Source organism: Schistocerca nitens, chromosome 9, assembly GCF_023898315.1.
Source record: "Schistocerca nitens isolate TAMUIC-IGC-003100 chromosome 9, iqSchNite1.1, whole genome shotgun sequence".
Classification (NCBI taxonomy): domain Eukaryota; kingdom Metazoa; phylum Arthropoda; class Insecta; order Orthoptera; family Acrididae; genus Schistocerca; species Schistocerca nitens.
Genome location: NC_064622.1, coordinates 368,292,043 through 368,313,828, shown reverse-complemented (window position 1 = coordinate 368,313,828; position 21,786 = coordinate 368,292,043). Strand labels below are relative to the sequence as shown.

The following is a 21,786-nucleotide window of genomic DNA, read 5'->3' as shown; positions in this document are numbered from 1 at the left end:
ATAATGTCTGAAATAGTCATGATATAAATTATTGTTTTTAGTTCTGCTATATTTAAGCAACCTGTTTTTGTTTTTGCAAATGATTTATATTTCTAAAGTTAATCTTTCTTACTAGATGTTTTACAATGGTGCAGTGCAGATCTAAATTCATTGGAAATGCTACATCATAACAGTACTACAGAGTACCTATCCATTCATCTACTTTACTGACAACATCATAGGTGCCATAACACCCCTCCAGTTAGCTTTGTGGAGTAAATGTGTGAAAGTTGCTACTCCCTTACTGTTGCCCACTGATGCTCATTTGTATATGTGTTGGGATGTTTCTGTCTGCTTATCAGCATTGGACATAACTATATTCAATATCAATCAGTTACGATTCGATATACCATTAAAACTGTTGTATGTGCATTATTGGCATTAACAATCAATATGTCACTAGCAGAGGAACTAGTGGCTGTTATTCGTGTGTGTCTGTGGTTAATTTTTTCCATGTTGCAGCATATTAACACATTCGCTAGTTTTTGCCAAGCTGAAAACTCTTTAAAAACATTTATGTTAAGGTTACCACATAACAAAATATTAGGGTACTTTGAGCTCTAGAGTTGTAGTACTGTATCTAATTTCAAAATGAATTTTGGTATGCTACCATTAGGTGACCAGTAGTGGCATATAACTAAAGGCTTCTTGAACTTAGTATCAACTGCTACAATCTCAAAATGTTTTCATAGTTCAGTCATATGGTTTTATCCTAGAGGCTTACCTTTCACAGGCTGTGCACTTAACTGACTGAGCCATCCAAGTACAACCAATAAACCGCTGTCACAACTTCAGTTCTGCTTGTACTTCTCTCATACTATTGAAACTTCATAGAATTGTTCCTGTATAACAACTCCTGGAAGTTTGGATTTCGTGGAGAAATGGCTTTGTGTGCAGGAGAGTGCCTATGAGGTTTGAAAAATGAGGAGAGAAATTGGTAGAACTGAAGATGTGAGTGGGGTTCATGATTCATCCCTGCTAAGCTCAGTCAGTAATAGAATTACCCACAAAAGTCAAGGACTGAGATTTGAGTCTCCATTGAGTGTACAGTTTAATCCAAGAAAATTCCTTCTCAATAAAGTTGTTTATACTAACAGATATTTTGGCAGCATAATTTTTGGCTTTCTTTAGTGTGAATACTTTTCATGCAACCTATGATATTTGAAATTCATTTATTACTTCATCTATCATGTTCTGTAGGTCCCATTTCTGTTTTTGCTACAAAAGTGTGGAAGTAATCATTGAATTTAGTGCCCAAGAATTTAAACACATGACTATTTCTGTCACAGCAATTATCTGAGAATTAAATTTCATTTACTTGCTGTTTTTATTTCGTTATTGTTTAACAATGCTTCAGCTTGGTTTTGCTTTACTACTTAAATTTTTGTTGTGCATTGTACATGGTCTTGAGTGTTTCCTCTTCCAATATTATCTAGTAACTTTTTTTCATTGGTGGGATAAAGCCAGTCGTCCCATATTTTGTGACAAAACAGAATAATGTAGGAAATTGTATCAATTATCATAAAATCCATGATGCATTATGTTGTATTCATTCATGTAACTGTAGCACAAACCGCAGTCACCTACAACCAAGGCTACCCGCATTATAGACATGGTTGAGCAGTTGCCTATGCTCCAATTACCCATTCCCTTGGCAGACCCAGATGTCAACAGTACTGCAGGCTCAGTATATCAACCACAAGCAGCTGGACTGTGTCAAGAATACACTGGTCTGCTTCGAAGACCAGAAACATGCAGCACTAGCTTCATCACAAGAAGCATCAGCCACAGCACCATTGCAGGATGCATCCCTGCCAACAGTGCCACAGTCAGGAGCCCTACTTCACTTCCATAAATCACTTGCTATCCCAGCAACAAGTAGGTATTACTATGCCAGCCTTTGTAGTTAGGACAGTGCCTTGCCGCTGTCCGCCATTTCAGTTTACTGAGTCAGTGGAAGTGGTTATGACACAGAATGACCACCGAGATCTACACCTCATGGTTCCAGCAGCCATCCAGTCTGGAAGATACCCCACCACAGCCACTACAAGCAGCCAGACATTATCAAGGAATTTCTCCTTGTCTGAATTGGCCTTCAGTGGGACCAGTGTTCAAAGACTGGTATTCTTGTGTGGACCTAGACTATCAACTGTGCTTCGTAATCGCTGTCATCATATGACTGAAAGGACTTTGACTTTTCATCAATAAGTGCCAGTGCTAAATGAACTTAGGATTAATTCTTCTGATCGGAAATGGGTTCAGTGACTCTAGTCATTGGGATTCCTTCTGTGGAAGGTATTATCTTTCAAGTTATTTTACATGGACAAAGACTAAATAATATTATTTTTTATCAAACATTCACTATTGTTAAAGTATGTTTGTAGTTGTGTGATACAACTTAGTTGTATCCTGCATTTTGGATGAAGAAATAAATGTTGATTACGATGTGGGACAGTCAGTTATTGAGTGGGTGCTACGGCATAGGACACATCAGAAATGTAACTACAGAATGGATTTTAACTTAAGGAAAATTGAGGATGATTCTCATGTAAACACACAGATTAAAATGCCTTACCTTTCTTAAGTTCTGGTATAGCTGATTGGAATGCATCTGTAAGGCACTGAGCAACATCTGGCTGGCTTCGGTGGCATAATTTGAAAGTGCTTGCTGAAAACATAGCATTGTGAATTATTTTTCTTTTATGTTACTGGCTTTATAACAAATATGTTACACAGTACTGATAGGTAGTTTCTAGATTCAAGAACTGATACTGTTTAGTTGTTTGTTTAATTAATAAAATTATTAGCAGTTTTTTATTTTAAATTACTTCTTACTCTCTAAGCTACTTCACGTAAAATTTCACATGATGCTTCCTTCCAGTATTCTTGCAGTACAGTGAGCTGCTTCTTAATATTTGGCCAGATGATTTGAACATACATCAGCTGTTATCCTTTAGAGACTGGATTTTTCCCTATGACTTAACGGAAAAACAGAAAAACTTAATCAAGAAGTCCTAACAAGGATTTGGAAACTTGATCCACACAGTTGGGAATCTAGTGTCCTAATTACTGTGGCACCATGCGTGTTATGTGGTATTAGGAAAATAACCATTTCTGTTAAACTCAATGGCTGTTCAACATTGCACTATGATTGTTCTTATCGCAAGATGTATACGTTTGCCACATTGAACAATAAAGAAATTGTACAGAACAGTACGTTATGTTTTAAAACCCCTTCAAAACTTTAAACAATCATGCAGTTCATTGGCAGCATGCTGGGAAAATGCTGTCAGTCTGCAAAGGAGATTACTTAAAAATCACTTTTGCATCCTATCTTAGAATATTACTCAAATGTGTGGGGCTTGTACCATATGTGACTGACATAGGACATTGATCTGTACGAATAAGAGCAGCAGAAATGGTCACAGGTCCGTTTGACTTGTGGGAGAGTTTTAATGTAGCTCCGACTTTGAGTTTGAAGCTGCGTCATGTCCTAAGACGTGAATTATACAGGGAACACACAAAATGTACAAAAGACACATTAGGACAACCATCAGTGACTAATATATTTAATTGTTTTAATTTGTCTTTTATATCATAAACAGTCTCACTTGTCTAATCATGGTTCAAAATAAATGAAATAAGATCACACAAAATCCCAAAAGAGTGATAGGTATTTACTAAATATTTGCTGTTGGAGATTGCTTTCATAGCCAAACAGTCAGCTTAATTTCATAAGTATGTACTAAGTACACATTTTTATGTTATTGAAATGATTATAGGTGTCATTTTTATCTTAATTATCTAAAATTATATGCTCACTGTTAAATCCAGCATGTAAGCAAAAAATGTTCAAAAACTTAGAAAACTGAACCAGAATATGTTCATCTGAAATATGTTTATTCACAAGCCTATAATGTTGTAAATCGACCCAGAATATATTCATCTAAAATATGTTTATTCACAAGCCAATAATGTTGTATTTACACTGAAAAAAATGTAGAACATCTGAGAAACTCCAATAATATGTCAACAAAAATAACAAGTCAAAAAGAACAGCTAATACTCCTCAAATCTATCGAATGTGGAGAAAAATTAAAAAAAGCAGACTATACAGCTCTAAGCCACCTATATGCTAATGAAAGTGTACATTTGGTTATGTGTATCAACAAATTTTGTTATTTTCATTTGTTTTATTTGTGGTAGTAGTTGATTTAAGTAAACTGAGCACATTTTTGGGTAATTTGTTTAAAAGGGTATCCTAAGGCCACACCAGTTTTGCATGAATGTGATTGACCTTACAAAATCACATTGATATTGACTGATAGAACAGACTTGTAAGACATTAGAAAATGAACAAGACTGTCTTTCTTGACTTCAAGAGATTTCTGTAGTGAGATGCTTTAGGTTATTAGAAATAGAGTGATATTCCAACCAAATGTGGATGGGGGGGGGGGGGGGGGGGAGGGAGGGGGGACAGAATTAATAATATTCCTCTTTCTGGAGAACATTGCAGCTTTCTCCCTATGCTTTGCAGAGAAACAAAGGAAGACTTAAATCTGGATGCCTGGATATAGATTTCACTCCTCTTCCCCCCAAATCAGAGTTCATGATCATACTTCCACATAGAATGCCTACTTCATAGCAAAGTTCCCATTTTAAAAATGTATGTGCAGTTAAACTATGCTGTTTACTCTTACTGTAAATATGGAAAGAAACAGTTTAACACATATGAGTACGAAAAACAATCCCGTAATGTTCAAATACAGTATTAGTGACATGGTACTTGACACATTCATATCAATTCAGTACTGTATCTGGTGGAACTCTGAAAAGCAGTATGAAGTGGAAGAAACACATAAGGTCTGTTGTAGGAAAGATGAATGCTTGACTTTGGTTTACTGGAGGAATTCTAGGGAAGTGTAGTTCTTCTACAAGGGAGACAATGTACAAAACAATTTGTGATTCATTTTTGTGTGCTGTTCAAGTGTTTGGGATCCACATTAAGTCAGATTAAAGGAAGACTTGGAAACAATTCAGAGAATTGCTGCTAGGTTCAGTACTGATAGTTTCAACAACATGCAAGTATTACAAAAATGCTGTGTGTCCACGGAAGGAAATTCTTGGAGGGAAGAAGGCATTCTTTTAGTCAATGACTGTTAAGAAACTTTATAGAACCAGCAATTGCTACAGACTGGAGAATTATTCTACTGCTACCAACATACATACTGTGTAAGGGCCATATAGACAAGATAAATCAGGGCTTGCATGGAGGCATGCAGATGATTGTTTTTCTTTCACTCCATTTGTGAGTCAACAGGAAAGGGAATGGCTAGTAATGATACAAGGTACAGTCCGCGACACACCATATGGCGGCCTGTAAGGTATGTATTTAGATGTAGATACAGGAATATATCACAATATACATAGATAACTTGATGTGCTGCATAGCCTTTAAATATAAGAGGCAAACTCTAAGAAAAATGACAAATATATTATCAAGTCATTCAATAACACCAAGTCCATGTATAAAGCTGTGCAGGACCTTGCAGGGAAGAAGGAAACTCACAAAAATATTGTGATATCACATGATGGCAAGAATGTCACTGACCCTAGGGCATTTGCAAACAACTTCAATTCTTATCATGCAACTGTTGCTGGAAAATTAGTGAAGGAAAAATTCGGTAATGCACCCAATACAACACTGAAAGAATTTTCATGTGTTGAAACAAATAATATATCCATGTTCCTCAGTCCCGCAGGCCCAACAGAACTCCTAAATACCATTAATTCACTGAAGAGCAATTATTCATCTGGCATTGAAGATATTCCAGATTATATTATAAAAATAACAGCAAGATACATACTCTCTCCTTTATTAGGCATATGCAACTCATCCGTGTCATCTGATTTTTTCCCACAGCAACTGAAAATGGCAAAAGTAAAACCCTTGTATAAAAAAGGTGATCAGCAATGCACAGGCCTGTGTCACTATTGTCAAGGTTTTCAGAAATTATTGAAAAAGTGTTACTTTCACAACTAACTGCATTCTTCAACAAGAATAATATTATTTCTGGATGTCAATGTGACTTCAGACCTCAGCAGTCAACTGAAACGGCCACTTTCAATGTGATAAACCATGTGTTAAATGTAGTGGACAACCACAGCAAAATCTCAGGTTTATTCTTGGACCTAACAAAAGCTTTTGATGTGATTGATCATTCTGTGCTCCTGAGAAAGCTTGAACGGTATGGTGTAAGAGATGTGCCAAATCAGTAGATTCAATCATATTTGGAATATCACTCTCAGGTAACTGAAATTAAGCACATGGAAGTCAGTGAACTCCAGATACACCTTTCAGAACTATGTGGAATAAGTCATTGTGCTTCACAGGGTTCTATTTTAGGCCCCTTTCTTTTTTGGTATACATTAATGATGTCCCACTACATGTCAGGGATTCTGACCCAGTACTGTTTACAGATGACACCAGTCTATTGATTGAAGGAAATAAAGAAGAAAATCTTACTTCACCTGCAAAAGATATTACGAAAGAAGTGTCTGAATGGTTTACCAGAAACAGGCTAACAGCTAATATCCAAAAAACAGTACTCATTAATTTCCACAGAGATCAAAACAAAAATGCAGCACAACCAGTAATAGGTACAGAAAACCAAAACACTAGTGCTGCCACTGAAACTAAATTTATTGGGATTCATATGCAGGAAAATCTTAAATGGAGCTCTCATATCACATCCTTAAATTCAAAACTAGCAAAAATGATCTATGTAGTAAGAATTATTTGCAACAGTACTAGTGCAGAAACAGTTAGGGCTGTATACTTTGCTCATGTACATTCGATACTGAAGTACAGTACCATTTTTTGGGGAAACGTACACCAGACCATAACAGTTTCCAGGAAATAAAAGGCAATTATAAGAATAATGAAACAAAGAAGCAACAGAAAACCATGTATATCTTTCTTTAAAGATCTAAAGATCTTACCCCTTCCCTGCATTTATGCGTGTCAAAAAAAGTACGCTGAGAAAAGAAAACGTTTTTCCTCGAAACAAAAGTGTCCCTGATTGCAGTACCTGGTCAGATTGACATACATGTTAGTCATTGTAACACTACATTAGGCCAAAAAGGTGTATATCATGCAGGAACAAAACTATACAGCAGATTACCAAGAAATATAGAATCTCTTCCTGAACTACAGAGCTGTAAAAAGTCTATGACAGCCTACTTCCTGAAAAACTGTTACTATTCAATCTCACAGTTTCTTATGCAAGAAAAAATGTAATTCATATGCTTAATCATAGAAATAATTTATAAATATACGGTACTTAATAAAATTTGTAATTATTACTGTAACTGTATAGATCCAATCTGTTATAAAAATTTAAATCATATATGTCTGATGTTTGTAAAACCAATAGCTAAAAAGGTTCTCTGTCCAATATCCTGTGTACAGTATGTGTACTGAAAAAGAGATTTATGTGGACAAATAAATACATAAATACACCCATAAGGAACTAGATTAGGGATGGCTCAATGTAAAGTAAGGATGCCAACTTTTTGAAAGAAGTAATGGACAAGCTGTGAACTGTTACCAAATTAAAATGTTTCTAAATAAAAATAAATAAAGCTTTACTCAGTGAATCAATTTGGACAGTTTGTGAAAGTGCTAGCTTAGCTAACTGAAGCTTTAAGGTCACATTTTTGTGAAAATGAGGGACGATAAATGAATGTGTTGAATACATAAGTTGATAAGCAATGACTGTGATGCAGCTCAACATGCACTGATACCATGTTGCAGTATACCCCTTACTTCTATTCTGATCTCTTTCCAAAGCAGCACAAATTGAAGTTCACAACTACTACATTTACTGAACTCACTACATACAGCTCAGGATATGCAACAAACAATAAACTTCTTCTGCTAGGACTTCAATGTGGTTTCAGAGTTGATAATCCACCATTGTAGCTGCACTTTGTCATCCACAACACTGTCACAGCTTCCCTTTATTGACATTTACCGGCAAAAATGGCATCTGGACAAGTTCCTTGTTTTTCTATACAAGTAGCCACTGAATTTTTGTACAGCAACTGACTGTGCCCATTACTTTCAGTCTTTTCTTGTTGTGTTGAACTAAGGGCTCCGAGTTAATACAGATTTATAAGTGCTTTACATCTGATTTTACCAATCACCTTCAACAACTATGCAAGCAACAGGCAACATACTGAAAGTGGATCCTTGTGAGAAATGTATTCTCCACTAATGAGGTGTACTACAAGATATTATACTACAAGACTTCCAAGAAAACATCATTCAGTATAATACCCCACTCTGTTCTCAGTTAGTACACCAAGCCACAGGACACATTGGTAACTGGAAGGGAAGAAATGAAAGATCACTAGAGATGAAGAATTTGTTCAGTTCGATAAAGATGGGAAAGTAAAATAATTGTGGCCTATTTATTTACCTTGCTGCCTCTTGACTTTGGAATGAGCCACTACTAATATAATTCACAGAATTCTTATAGAAATATTTTCTTAAAACAATGAGATTTATGATGGTATACATAAACAAGTAATATAATACAGAGAAATTACTTTGAGGCCCTCCTATCAAGAATAAAAGAAGTATGTCCCTAGGAGCCATTTCAGTTTAGATTTTGAAATGAGTTAACCACTCAAACTTCAGAAATGCAGAACAGTTGCTAAAACTGGAGTTTACAGCAATTTTTTTGTCCATGGCCAAGTAGGTTTCATGCAATTGAAAATTGTTTTTGTGGCTATTATTTGCTGAATGACTGCTGAAATTCCTTTCGAATGAACCCACATTATTTTTAACAAATCCCAACAGAATATAAATATATAAATGACAAGTTAAATGCTTAATTAAGTGCTTGACAGTGCATATCATTCTGATTGCCCTTTTCTGGTCTGACAATATTGTTTGTAAATGTAGAGTGTTGCCATAAAATAAGACACAATAACACATAAAATAGTAAAAAAAAATTTTTTTTTTTTCATTGTAGTGTTAGGGGCCGTCCTAGAATTTGATTTAGGAAAATCATGAAAGGCGTACCTAAATGGCTGATCATGGATTTGAACCATTGTGTTAGACAGTAAGCATTCTCTGTCTTAACTACTGCATCAATTTGTCCAGTGTAATGGGTAGGAGGCAAGTTCAGGTGCCAGATTGGGCAATACAAAGTGAAAAATGCCCTGTCAGGTTCTTCGCAGAATGTTTTTGTTGTTGAACTGGTAGAATATTTTGGTCCCAGACTGAGTTCAGGTATTGATGTGGAATTAGATGATAGAAACACCTGCAGTAAACCTTTACTGCTTGCTGTACTAGATTTCAAACATTCCTACATTATTTTTTCCAGCTACCTGCTCTCCTCTCATAGGTTTATTTTAAAATAATTTTTTTGTGATTCTTTTCTGTCCCTTGCATGTGCAGCACCAGTATGCCTGGTTCTCATCAATCAGATGTTTCTGTTTTTGTTGCAATATATATGTTCTGATGAAAGTTTGGTGTTATGTGACACTAAACCAAGCAACTCACTTTGCGAACTGCACAGTATGTGGAAACTAAGACTGACACTATCCTTATAGGCAAAAATGCATTGAGAATTTTATGATTAAAAGTAATTTGAAACTGAATCAGTACCAATGGACAAAGTCCTCAATAATCCTACACGACATGCAGCTCAACGGAATTCTAAAATCAAAGTTTTGGTCCATATGCTGATATTGTAATTGTATTCAAGAGTTGATGTAACAAGCACCTCAGTAATGAGGTACAAACTGATCAATCTACCTACTGCATTACCGGTATATATTTACTTCCAGTAGAAGGGAGGGAGGTTAGACTTTAACATCCTGTCAACAGTGAGGTCATCAAAGACATAGCACAAGCTCAGATTATGGATTGCTGGGGAAGAAATCGGCTGTACCCATTTTAAAGGAACTATCCCAGCATTTGCCTTGAGCAAGTTTGGTAAATCTGGATGGCTGGACGATGCTTTTAAACCTCTTCCGTCTGATGTGAGTTTATTGTGCTAACCACTGCACCATCTCACTTAGTTATTTTCAAAAGAGGGCTAATAACTAGCACACGAGTCACCTTAGGTTGCATCACCTGCAAACCAGCACAGTACATACTGAGCAAGTCATGGAGTTTACTCTGTACACACAGCTACGCATACAGTATGCTTTTTAATTTATGTCTGGAACATATTGTCCCAGAATTAAATTAAAAATAGTTTCTGTCCCCAATTTCACCATGGAAAATGATAACAGCCAAACAGTTTCAGGACAAAGATTTATTAAAATTCTTGTCCAATTTCATAGTTATGAGTAACATTTTCAAAAGGTTTTCTTGGTTGTAACACCAAAGCTGGCCCGGAAATCTTCTCCCAAATACTACCAAATGAGTCTCTCTCTGCCCCAGTAACTCTCGTCTGCTATTTGACTGAAAAGGCTGACTCTACAATGGATCAGAACTCAAAACATCCACTCTAATGATAGCAATAGAGAATGAAAAGTATATAGTCTGACAAAGAAACCAAGCACTCAGGAGCAGGAAATGAAATGAACTTCGCGGGTTGAATGATTATGAAAGCAAATCAAATTTACAAAGAACTTGGCAGGATGAGTCTACTTATAAGGATGATGCTGCACCCTCTGTTATCTGGATGTGTGCACTGACTCAGTTGGGAAGGGTGTCATTAAGCCTCTCCTGAGGCAAGCAGGCTTGCAACTATTGCAAATGGTCTTTGATATCATGTATACTGGCAATGGGATGAAGTTGACATCCAACTTAGTCCCACATATATTTTATCAGGAACAAATCTGAGGATTATGCTGGTCACAGGATTACTGCAACATCATGCAGGTGGTTTATAGAGATGCACGTCATTGAGCATCTCCTGTTTAAAAATTGCATCACAATATTGTCGCATGAGTGAATGCAGAATGCCTGTGGCATACTGTTGTGCCATTAGAATTCCTTCAGTCAGTACCAATTGTAACCTGAAGTCATACCCGACAACACCCCACACCATGATGCCAGGAGTATTACCCTTGTGCCTCTCCAAAATATTGGAAGAATGGAACCTCCCGCAGGTAGCCACCCATGACAGGAGTCATCCAGGGTAATGTGGAACTATAATTCATTGCTGAACAAAATGTGACACCATTCATCAGCAGTCAATGCTTCCCAGTCACGACATCACTCCAAATGCAGCTGTTTGTGTTATTGTGTTACTGGTTGCCTATACATGGAACAGTAATTCTCTTGTCTGGCTGCTGCTACTGCCCTCTGATCAATCTTGTGGGATGACACAGTACAATGCAGGAAGTTCATTACTTGTTCTCTGATGGCAAGCATAACTGTGAAGGAGTTATGACGTGCTTGGTCCCCAATATGGTGGTTAGATATGGTTGACAGACCCACAATGAGACCCCTTTCCAAATCTGTCAGGTATTGGTAATGTAGTCTCCGATCAGGACATGGAATCTCCATGTTCTTCACAGTGATCACCCAACATCTGACACTATTCACAACTCTTGTTTACTCTTTCAGACATGGTAGCAACACTAAAATACAAACAACACTAATGCACTCTGGTGGCCATTCTACCTGTTGCAGGGAGTTGCAACTCTAATTATTCCCTCACACTACATGTGTATGAAGTTACCTTGACTTCTGGCCATGTTTGCAGGGTGCTTCACTTTTTTTTTGTCAGGCAGAGTGTATATTTAATAAAGAAAAAGTAAGTATCACTTACCCTGGGTTTACTGTCAAAGTCTAGGCATTCACATTTGAAACAAAGTTTTAAATTTGCAGTGGTGGAACATCAGGAGAACTGTGACCAAGATATAGATTTCAATAACAAGTGCTGGCAAAGAATGCAACATTTGTAGAAAGAAAGTCTGAGGAGCAATTGAGATTTCTAAGAATGAAAATTTCTAGACTTATCGCAGCTTCCAGCTTTGTGGGTTCCCACAATCGAGGAAGTAAATATCCAGGCACAGAGGAATACAAACAACTAACAGGAAGCCATCTCTATACCATGTCAACAATATTTCTGTAAATATTCCCTCTCTCTTTCTTCACTGTTTTCATTACCAGTACTTATCCAGTGATGATGGCACACCAATGTTGCAGTAGCCAGAAAAAACTTCACCCAGTTATCCCACTGCCTCAGAACAAAACTTCCTACAATACATGAACGAGATGCTGGTTTTTTACAGTGTTCAACTAATTGGGAACACCAGGAAATCCTACAGAAGATACCAGCAGAAGGGTCAAAACATCAATTGTGTAAGAAGAAATTTGCAGAGGAACACGACACAGTTGAACAGCCTAGATGATATTAACTCCATCCAAGTATTCATTGTCTTAAGACTTAATGTGTACAAAGTTATTGTACAGGTACATGAGAATATTGTTGCTCTTTGCAGTTCTCTCCAGAGATCATGATGAACGCATCCCTATCCCTGGCTACAGGAAAATCATGTCATAATGAGACCAAAGGGTGATCATGATAGACTGGAAAGCTGGGCATATTCGAGTACATGGCAAAAAATCACTTCTCTTAGTTTATATAAATTATTCTTTTCATGCATCCATAATAGGGAGATCCTCATAGATGTGCAATACATCACATAAACATAGCACAGAATGCATTGGCATCCAGTTCGAATCCTGGTGGTGAAAGACATTTCCATTCGCCATCCATTTGGTACTACGTGAGAGGAGTAAATTATGTGTTAGCACTGGCTTTTACCCTCTCCCTCTTCTCATCATACAACACTCTATACATACATCCATTACACTAGGGTCTTAAACATAGAGAAATTACGTAATGTGGGGGCCCTTCCTCTCCTAAATGCCTACCCTCAACCCCACCTCATTCCCTACTCAACAAAATGTCGCCCACATACAGGAGATGCTGCCATACATAATCTCTCACAGCCACCCCACCTCCTTTTTCCCTTCACATACACACACTGTATCACATCACTACCGTGGTCGCTCTCCTCCCAATTAAATAAAAAATTGACATTATTCAGTTTCTTAATGAATCAATTTTTATGGTTTTATTCTGAACGTAAGAAGTCTGTCACAAAAAGTGAAATAATATCTGATACTTAACTGCAAAACAAAACAAGAACAAATAGATAATTTCAAAGCAGTATATAAGTTTGAATATTGACATAAAAATGAACTGTGAAAGTAACATACCGGTAATGGCTTAAATTCTTGTCACTTAAACTGTTTTTGGCATAACGCAGGCTTTAATACCACATGCAAGTAATTGTTATTGTAAAATAAACCAATGTCTGTGCAATGTGATATATAAATGTTAATGTACTACTGTAATTGCATCAATTGTCTTGTCCTATATTACTTGTACACTAGCTGTATCAACAGGACCAAATAAATAAATAAATAAATAAAAACGTAAGTGAGGTTTTTCCTCATTCTTGTAAATCAAAAATGGTCTATTATTTTAGAAAATTTAGTATTTCGTCTTGTTTCATTTTCTACGCAACTTACAAGCACAGAATTTTATGTGGACTCTGCAAACCACTGTAAACTGCGTGGTAGAAGATACTCTTTTATTGATCCATGTTTTAAATTCTGTCCCTCTTCCATTAGCGGATGGAACGTAAGCAGACAGAATGCTTTTGCATCTCTGTGCCAGTTGTTACGAGGGGCGTTCAATAAATAACGTTTTCTTGGCGAAGTTCGGTTCAAAAATTGCGGAATTTGTTGTGGGACGTGAAATTCCCGCTTCAGCCCGTATAGTTTTATGTTATGATAGGTAGCGGCGCTATGTGTAGCGTTCATAAATGGCGCCTGTAGTAGACAGGTGCTTTCCAAGCAGAGAGCTCTCATTGAGTTTCTTTTGGGCGCAAAACCAGAGCATCGTGGATATTCGTAGGTGCTTGCAGAATGTCTACGGACACCTGCCAGTGAACAAAAGCATGGTGAGTCATTGGACGAGGTATCTGTCATCATTGTGACAAGATCGCCCAAACCTATCCGGTCTCCTGCGTTTCAGTCGGGTGCACAAGCTGTGACTCCAGTACTTTTGGAACGTGCAAACACTGCCATTCGAAGAGATCGACAGATCACAATCAAGCACCTCGTTGCTCAACTGTTGGTAGTGATGACACACTCGTCCACCAGTGGGGGTACTCAAAGTTGTGTACTCGGCTCTCACACCTGCCAACTTCCATCTCTTTGGCTCAATGAAGGATGCACTCCTTGGGATACAGTACCTGGATGATGACGAGATTACTGATGTAGGAACACGTTTACTCCGACGTCGACCAGGAGAGCGGTACCATACAGGCCGTTACCAATAAGGTGGCCTAAAGACGTCGCTTTGAACGGAGAGTATGTTGCAAAATAGGGTTTTCTAGCCAAAAGATTGGGGAATAGTATGGTGTATTGAAATTTGGACACTGTTTCCAAGTTGATGATACTGACTTACAGTATCGTAAAACGTAAAAATTTTTCGGCTTGAAAACGTCCTTTTGCTCGTTGGTTGAACTTTCTTGTGTTGCAAAATACTGTCAGATTTGAATCGCTAACAGCTATGAAACTAACAGTGCATTAACAGTGGTTGAGCCCACAACAGATAGATTATGTCTCTACGTATTTGTCGGACAGTATTTGTTTTGCCTGTGACGTCATAAAGTTACAAAATAGTGTAGCGTGGAAAAGCGTTTGGCTCGGACATCGGTTCAGGTGTCATTGTGAAGAGCTTACAGAACATAACTGGAGCCCAAAGTGAGACACTAAAAATATTCTGTTGAATATAACCTAAGAAAAACAGTGGGTATATAGTAAAATGTTGTATTGCTACGCATGCATCTATAATGTACCTCATTCCTTAAAACCAAGTGTTTAGTTGCGAAGAAATGTTACTTTCAACCCAATTACGGGCTGCTTCAGGCTCCCGTTCCTACAAAGCTCGTCAAAGTGCTTCCCTACTGTTTGTTAAGCAGTTTACACAGAAGTTAAAAGCTTATTCAAGTAATTTGTCGCATGATACTTGATGGTAGCTCTTTCTGAGAACCATCTAGCGTGTCGCAGTGTACAGCACTGGACTTGTATTCAGGAGAACAGCAGTTCAGATCCGCGTCCGCCAATTTAGATTATGCTTTCCCGTGATTTCCCTTCAAATTGCTTGAGACAAGTCTCAAGATGGTTCATTTGAAAACACTATTTCCTTAACCACCCTTCCTGGTTTTGCACTCCATCTCTGATGACCTCCCCGTCGACGGGACGTTAAATCCTAATCTTCCATTGTCGTTTCGTGGCACCGTTCCTAAGAAGTCATATGCGGCTGTAATGTCGATACTCTCAAACAGCAAGGCTTAAGTAGTATATTAATCCCTTCTAGTGGATAATTGAATCTGAAAAGGGGAAGATTATGTTTTAAAAATTTACTGATACACCTCGTTCGTTACATTTTTCATTCTTACGAATTGTGTAGCAGAGTCTTAAGAATGTCAGTGAATCTCTAAGTGTATATATGGTTTCTTATAAGCAAACCTAACGCGTTGTATTTAGCACTTTTTGCCTTGGAACTACTCACGCAGTTTATACCTCCTACCTCCGTAGTATGCTGTGGCCAGAAAATCTGCAGGTATTTTCAGTTGTTTCGAAATACAGGATTATTTCTTGATTATTCTTTTAGTCTCTACAACGCCTGTAAGGGGGTTGTCGTCTCTGAAAAATTCAAAAAAATCATTTTAGTTTGGGTTAAAATGTTCTCTGCGATCTCATCTTTTTGTGGTGTTCATCCCACGTTCGCGAGAAATTCTGTCATAGAGTTGCAAGGCAATTAGTGATAACGTGCGCCCGAAAACCATTCACAACGAGAGAAGAAGTCTATATTGCGGCCATTTTTACAGTACGTAATTTCAACGGTGGCCTTAGGTGCATTACGGAAATTATCGAGCTTGAGATCGGAGCAGCCTGTTACAAATTCTTCACAAAAGAGGACGAAAAGGGTATCGAGCGAGCAGAGCGGCGGAGGCCTTACGCTGTCAAAGAGGCCACCATGGCCGCGAGGAAGATGGAGGAGGACGTGCTTTTGGTTCTGGAAGGATTGCTGTATGGTACAGGCATCGCTGACTGGAGATACGTTTAATTGCAAAAAATGCAACCCAAACTGTAAACGCGTCTTCCTCGGAGCTGTATTTTTCAAATTGACGGGAAACATAACATGGGAACCGACATACGATTTTGATCGGAATTTGATGCCGTCATTCTGAACTGAATTCTCTATCAGCATACGTAGCGGATTTGCGATATCTTAAAAAGTCTATTTTCGGAACACCCTTTTGTCTCGATTTTTTTGGGCGAAGAAAATGACATTTTGTTCATCAAGTCACCATTTTATTAGAACGTTAATATTTATCAATTAGTCTGCGTATTCTGGTAGAAAATATATTGAAAATGGCGTATACAAAATTATTTTGTTACAGTCCAATAGGAGGGCTTCGGGAATTCCTGCTGATAACCATTGTTCCATTTACAAGGGGTCCTTCCACCTTGTGCAGCGGTTACAGGCAGCGTCCGTTGTGAACTTAAAAAATGAATTGTTAAAGACAAAAGTGTAAAGAATAAAACTATACAATCAGATCTACCGTTACTTTTAGTTTTATCTGAAAAAAAAAATGAAATTCACGTAATTCTCGTATGTACAAAGAGGACTCTCCACTTAAGAAATAAATTTAAATTGTGACTTTTTTTTTGCACTCTATTGTATACACCATTCATAACAGATGCTCTGTAATGGCTTTGGACGAGACATCTGCTCACATCTTGTCCCTTTCGTTCTACACATACAATTAACTGATGTCCGTATCCTAATGCAGACTGATCTTTGACAGGAGATAAATGAATCGCATGTCAGAATGATTTCCGAAACAATCTTTCATTATTTTTAACAAAGCGATTTTATTAAAATTTCCCGTTTCCTTCCCATTTTAAATTTTTCACATTTTTTCCTTATTTATTTTTGTATGCAGAAGCTCCGCATCGTCGATTTCATGGTCCTTGTCGTTCCAACGGTAGTTACGCATCCGCTGTTATAGCTGGACAGTTTCCTTAACTGTACGGCGATTATTTGCCGCATTTTTCTTAAACAACATATAGCGACGTGATGCAGTTCTCAACACAGGGGGGGTTTCAGCAGCGGCTCTCGCCGTTGCCTGGCAATAGTTTGAGACGAGGTCACTGACATACAACATGAATTTACGCGTCCCCGACCAGCAAAATCATAAGAAAATCGTGAAATGATGTAAGAGAATGGAGCAACGATGACAATTACAAGGTAAGCGATCAACAAACGTCTGAGTTCTGCCAATCCGTGACACCCAAAGCACGGGCACCAAATCGAATGCACCTTTCTGCGGATGCATAACAAATTTTCTGAGACATGCATACTCAGTTAATGTGGTGACTTTAGATACTGTAGTCATATTCAGAGTAACCCAATTTTGCAAACCAATCATCTAGACTGTTTAACAAGATTTTTCTGACGTTGTTTGTTTTGGACTAGCATGCATCTTATAAATCTTGCAATTACAAGAAAATCGGCATACTACAAATTATACATTCGCCTGCGAAGTTTCTCTTGTATAGACATTGTTCGACAAGTCGAGTGTGTCACCGTGATGTCTTCAAACACACGTTTTCTATGCACGTATCATAAAAAATAATACATTTTTATAAGAATTTGTAACGATTATAGACGAATTTAAAACACTGAGCTGTACTTTTGCCAGAAAACCAATTTGAATTTAAAATCGTAGGTATCTTATAAACCGAATAAAAAGTGAGTAGAAATCGTTGTTTCTCCTTTGTTAAATAAGGTGGGTCAGATACCTCGTCTTTGTGTTAGCGCAGTGCGTGTCCTCTATCCCAGTACAGTGCGCCCACACTTTCCTGGCCTCTCGTAAATATAGAACTGATTCGGTAAAGATCGCTGGAATTCGAGCTGCTAGTATGTTGATTCTTTCCGCTGCCAACATTGGCGATCAAATTATACTGTGCCCAATAGACCCGACATTGTCGTCATTATTTAATGCAGTGCTTAATTTCGGTGAAAGGTAATTTGTAGCAGTGATATCATTCGTACCTGACCGCTTCCGCCGTGGTCTGTCTCTCTCAAAGTTTTTATTTCTTCTCCATAGATTTTAATAACTACTCCAAATTTTTCTTTTGCTTCCTTTACTGCTTGCTGAATATACAAATTAAATAACATCGGGGATAGGCTACAACCCTGTCTCACTCCCTTCCCAACTACTGCTTCCCTTTCATGTCCCTCGACTCTTATAATAGTATAAATTGTAAATAGCCTTTCGCTCCCTGTATTTTAACCCTGCCATCTTCAGAAGTTGAAAGAGAGCATCCCAGTCAACATTGTCAAAAGCTTTCTCTAAGTCTACAAATGCTGGAAACGTAGGTTTGCCTTTCCTTAGTCTATTTTCTAAGATTAGTCGTAGGATCAGTATTGCCTCACGTGTTCCAGCATTTCTACGGAATCCAAACTGATCTTCCCCGAGGTCGGCTTCTACCAATTTTTCCGTTCGTCTGTAAAGAATGTTAGTATTTTGCAGCCATGGCTTATTAAACTGATAGTTCAGTAATTTTCACATCTGCCAACACCTGCTTTCTTTGGGATCGGAATTATTATATTCTTCTTGAAGTCTATTTCGCCTGTCTCATACATCTTGCTCACCAGATGGTAGAGTTTTGTCAGGACTGGCTCTCCCAAGGCTGTCAGTAGTTCTAATGGAATGTTGTCTACTCCCGGGGCCTTTTTTCGATTTAGGTCCTTCAGTGCTCTGTCAGCCTCTTCACGCAGTATCATATCTCTCATTTCATTTTCATCTACATCCTCCTCCATTTCCATAATATTGTCCTCAAGTACATCGCCCTTGTATAGACCCTCTATATACTCCTTCCACCTTTCTGCTTTCCCTTCTTTGCTTAGTACTGGGTTTCGATCTGAGCTCTTGATATTCATACAAGTGGTTCTCTTTTCTCCAAAGGTCTCTTTAATTTTCCTAAAGGCAGTATTTATCTTACGCTATTGAGATAAGCCTCTACATCCTTGCATTTGTCCTCTCCTCTAGCCATCCCTGCTTAGCCATTTTGCACTTCCTGTCGATCTCATTTTTGAGACGTTTGTATTCCTTTTTGCCTGCTTCATTTACTGCATTTTTATATTTTCTCCTTTCATCAATTAAATTCAATATATCTTCTGTTACCCAAGGATTTCTACTAGCCCTCGTATTTTTACCTACTTGATCCTCTGCTGCCTTCACTACTTCATCCTTCAAAGCTGCCCATTCTTCTTCTACTGTATTTCTTTCCCCCATTCCTGTCAATTGTTCCCTTATGCTCTGCCTGAAACTCTGTACATTCTCTGGTTTAGTCAGTTTATCTAGGTCCCATCTCCTAAACGTCCACCTTTTTGCAGTTTCTTCAGTTTTAATCTACAGTTCATAACCAATAGATTGTGGTCAGAATCCACATCTGCCCCTGGAAATGTCTTAGAATTTAAAACTTGGTTCCTAAATCTCTGTCTTACCATTATATAATCTATCCGATACCTTCCAGTATCTCCAGGCTTCTTCCATGTATACAAACTTCTTTCATGATTCTTGAACCAAGTGTTAACTAAGATTAAGTTATGCTCTGCGCAAAATTCTACCTGGCGGCTTCCTCTTTCATTTCCTACCCCCAATCCATAATCATCTACTACGTTTCCTTCTCTTCCTATTCCTACTACCGAATTCCAGTCACCCATGACTATTAAATTTTCGTCTCCCTTCACTATCTGAATAATTTCTTTTATCTCATCATACATTTCCTCAATCTCTTCGTCATCTGCAGAGCTAGTTGGCATATAAACTTGTACTACTGTAGTAGGCGTCGGCTTTGTAACTATCTTGGCCAAAATAACGCGTTCAGTATGTTGTTTGTAGTAGCTTACCCGCACTACTAATTTTTTATTCATTATTAAACCTACTCCTGCATTACCCCTATTTGATTTTGTATTTATAACCCTGTATTCACCTGACCAAAAGTCTTGTTCCTCCTGCGACCGAACTTCACTAATTCCCACTATATCTAAGTTTAACCTATCCATTTTAAATTTTCTAACCTACTTGACCGATTAAGGGATCTGACATTCCACGCTCCGATCCGTAGAACGCCAGTTTTCTTTCTCCTGATAACGACGTCCTCTTGAGTAGTCCCCGCCCGGAGATCCGAATGAGGGACTATTTTACCTCCGGAATATTTTACCCAAGAGGACGCCGTCATCATTTAACCATACAGTAAAGCTGCATGCCCTCGAGAAAAATTACGGCTATAGTTCCCCCTTGCTTTCAGCCGTTCGCAGTACCAGCACAGCAAGGCCGTTTTGGATAGTGTTACAAGGCCAGATAAGTCAACCATCCAGACTGTTGCCCCTGCAACTACTGAAAAGGCTGCTGCCCCTCTTGAGGAACCACACGTTTGTCTGACCTCTCAACAGATACCCCTCCGTTTTGGTTGCACCTACGGTACGGCTATCTGTATCGCTGTGGCACGCAAGCCTCCCCACCAACGGCAAGGTCCATGGTTCATGGGGGAGGGGACAAGTATGGACACGTATTTGGACTAAAAAGTGCTAATAAGTCTTTATGTGCAGCATTCTTATTCGAGATGTGCATTTTCTAACCTGTAAGTCCTGGTTGGGAAAGGATTTTATACTGTTTTCAAAGGAGAATGGAACAGGAAGTAGTAAAGATCTGGATAACCTGACCACTGGCAGTTTTGATACATCATAAGTTTAAATACCTGTTGTCGGTATTGTTTATTCGGCGAATTCTGGCTCTGTAGTTTTCAAATTGGTTAATCTTCAAATATTGGTGGAAAAACGGCAGAATTTTACGGGTAGATGACGCACATCTCCGTAATTCAAAGCCGTTTTTATTCGGTTTTAGTTGTTCGAGTCGGATACTTTTTCTGTTAGAACATGAACTCCGTTCATTATCTCTCCTAACTGCTGTTACACGGTATCAGGGGGAATGCGACTCTTTATTTCTCCAGTGAGGTTATCTGGTGTGCAGTCACACATACGCTGAAGAGCCAGAGGAACTGGTACGTCTGCCTGATATCGTGTAGGGCCCCCACGAGCACGCAGAAATGTCGCAACACGACGTGGCATGGACTCTACTAATGTCTGAAGTAGTGCTAGGGGGAATTGACACCATGAATCCTGCAGGGCTGTCCGTAAGTACGAGGGGGTGGAGATCTCTTCCGAACAGCACGTTGCAAGGCATTCCAGATACGCTCAATAATGTGCATGTCTGGGGAGTTTGGTGGCCAGCGGAAGTGTTAAAACTCAGATGAGTGTTCCGGGAGCCATTCTGAAGCACCTCTGCACGTGTGGGGTGTCGCATCGTCCTGATGGAATCGCCTAAGTCCGTCGGAATGCGCAACCGACAAGAATGGATGCTCATGACCAGAGAAGATGCTTATGTACGTGTTACCTGGTAGAGTCGTATCTAGAGGTATCAGGGGTCCCACACCATTACAGAGCTTCCTCTAGCTTAAACAGTCCCCTGTTGACATGCATGGGCCATGGATTCATGAGGTTGTCTCCATACCCGTACTCGTCCATCCGCTCGATACAATTTAAAACGAGA

General features: G+C 38.5%; 1 protein-coding gene across 1 annotated transcript in view; it reads right to left on the bottom strand.

The window, feature by feature from the left end:
- Positions 1-21,786, bottom strand: part of LOC126204442 (protein takeout-like) — a 72,701-nt gene that overhangs the window by 26,209 nt on the left and 24,706 nt on the right. Inside the window, exon 2 of the mRNA XM_049938831.1 lies at positions 2,615-2,707. Within this exon, the coding sequence (XP_049794788.1) occupies positions 2,615-2,707 (93 nt within the window). The remainder of the gene's footprint in view (positions 1-2,614; positions 2,708-21,786) is intronic.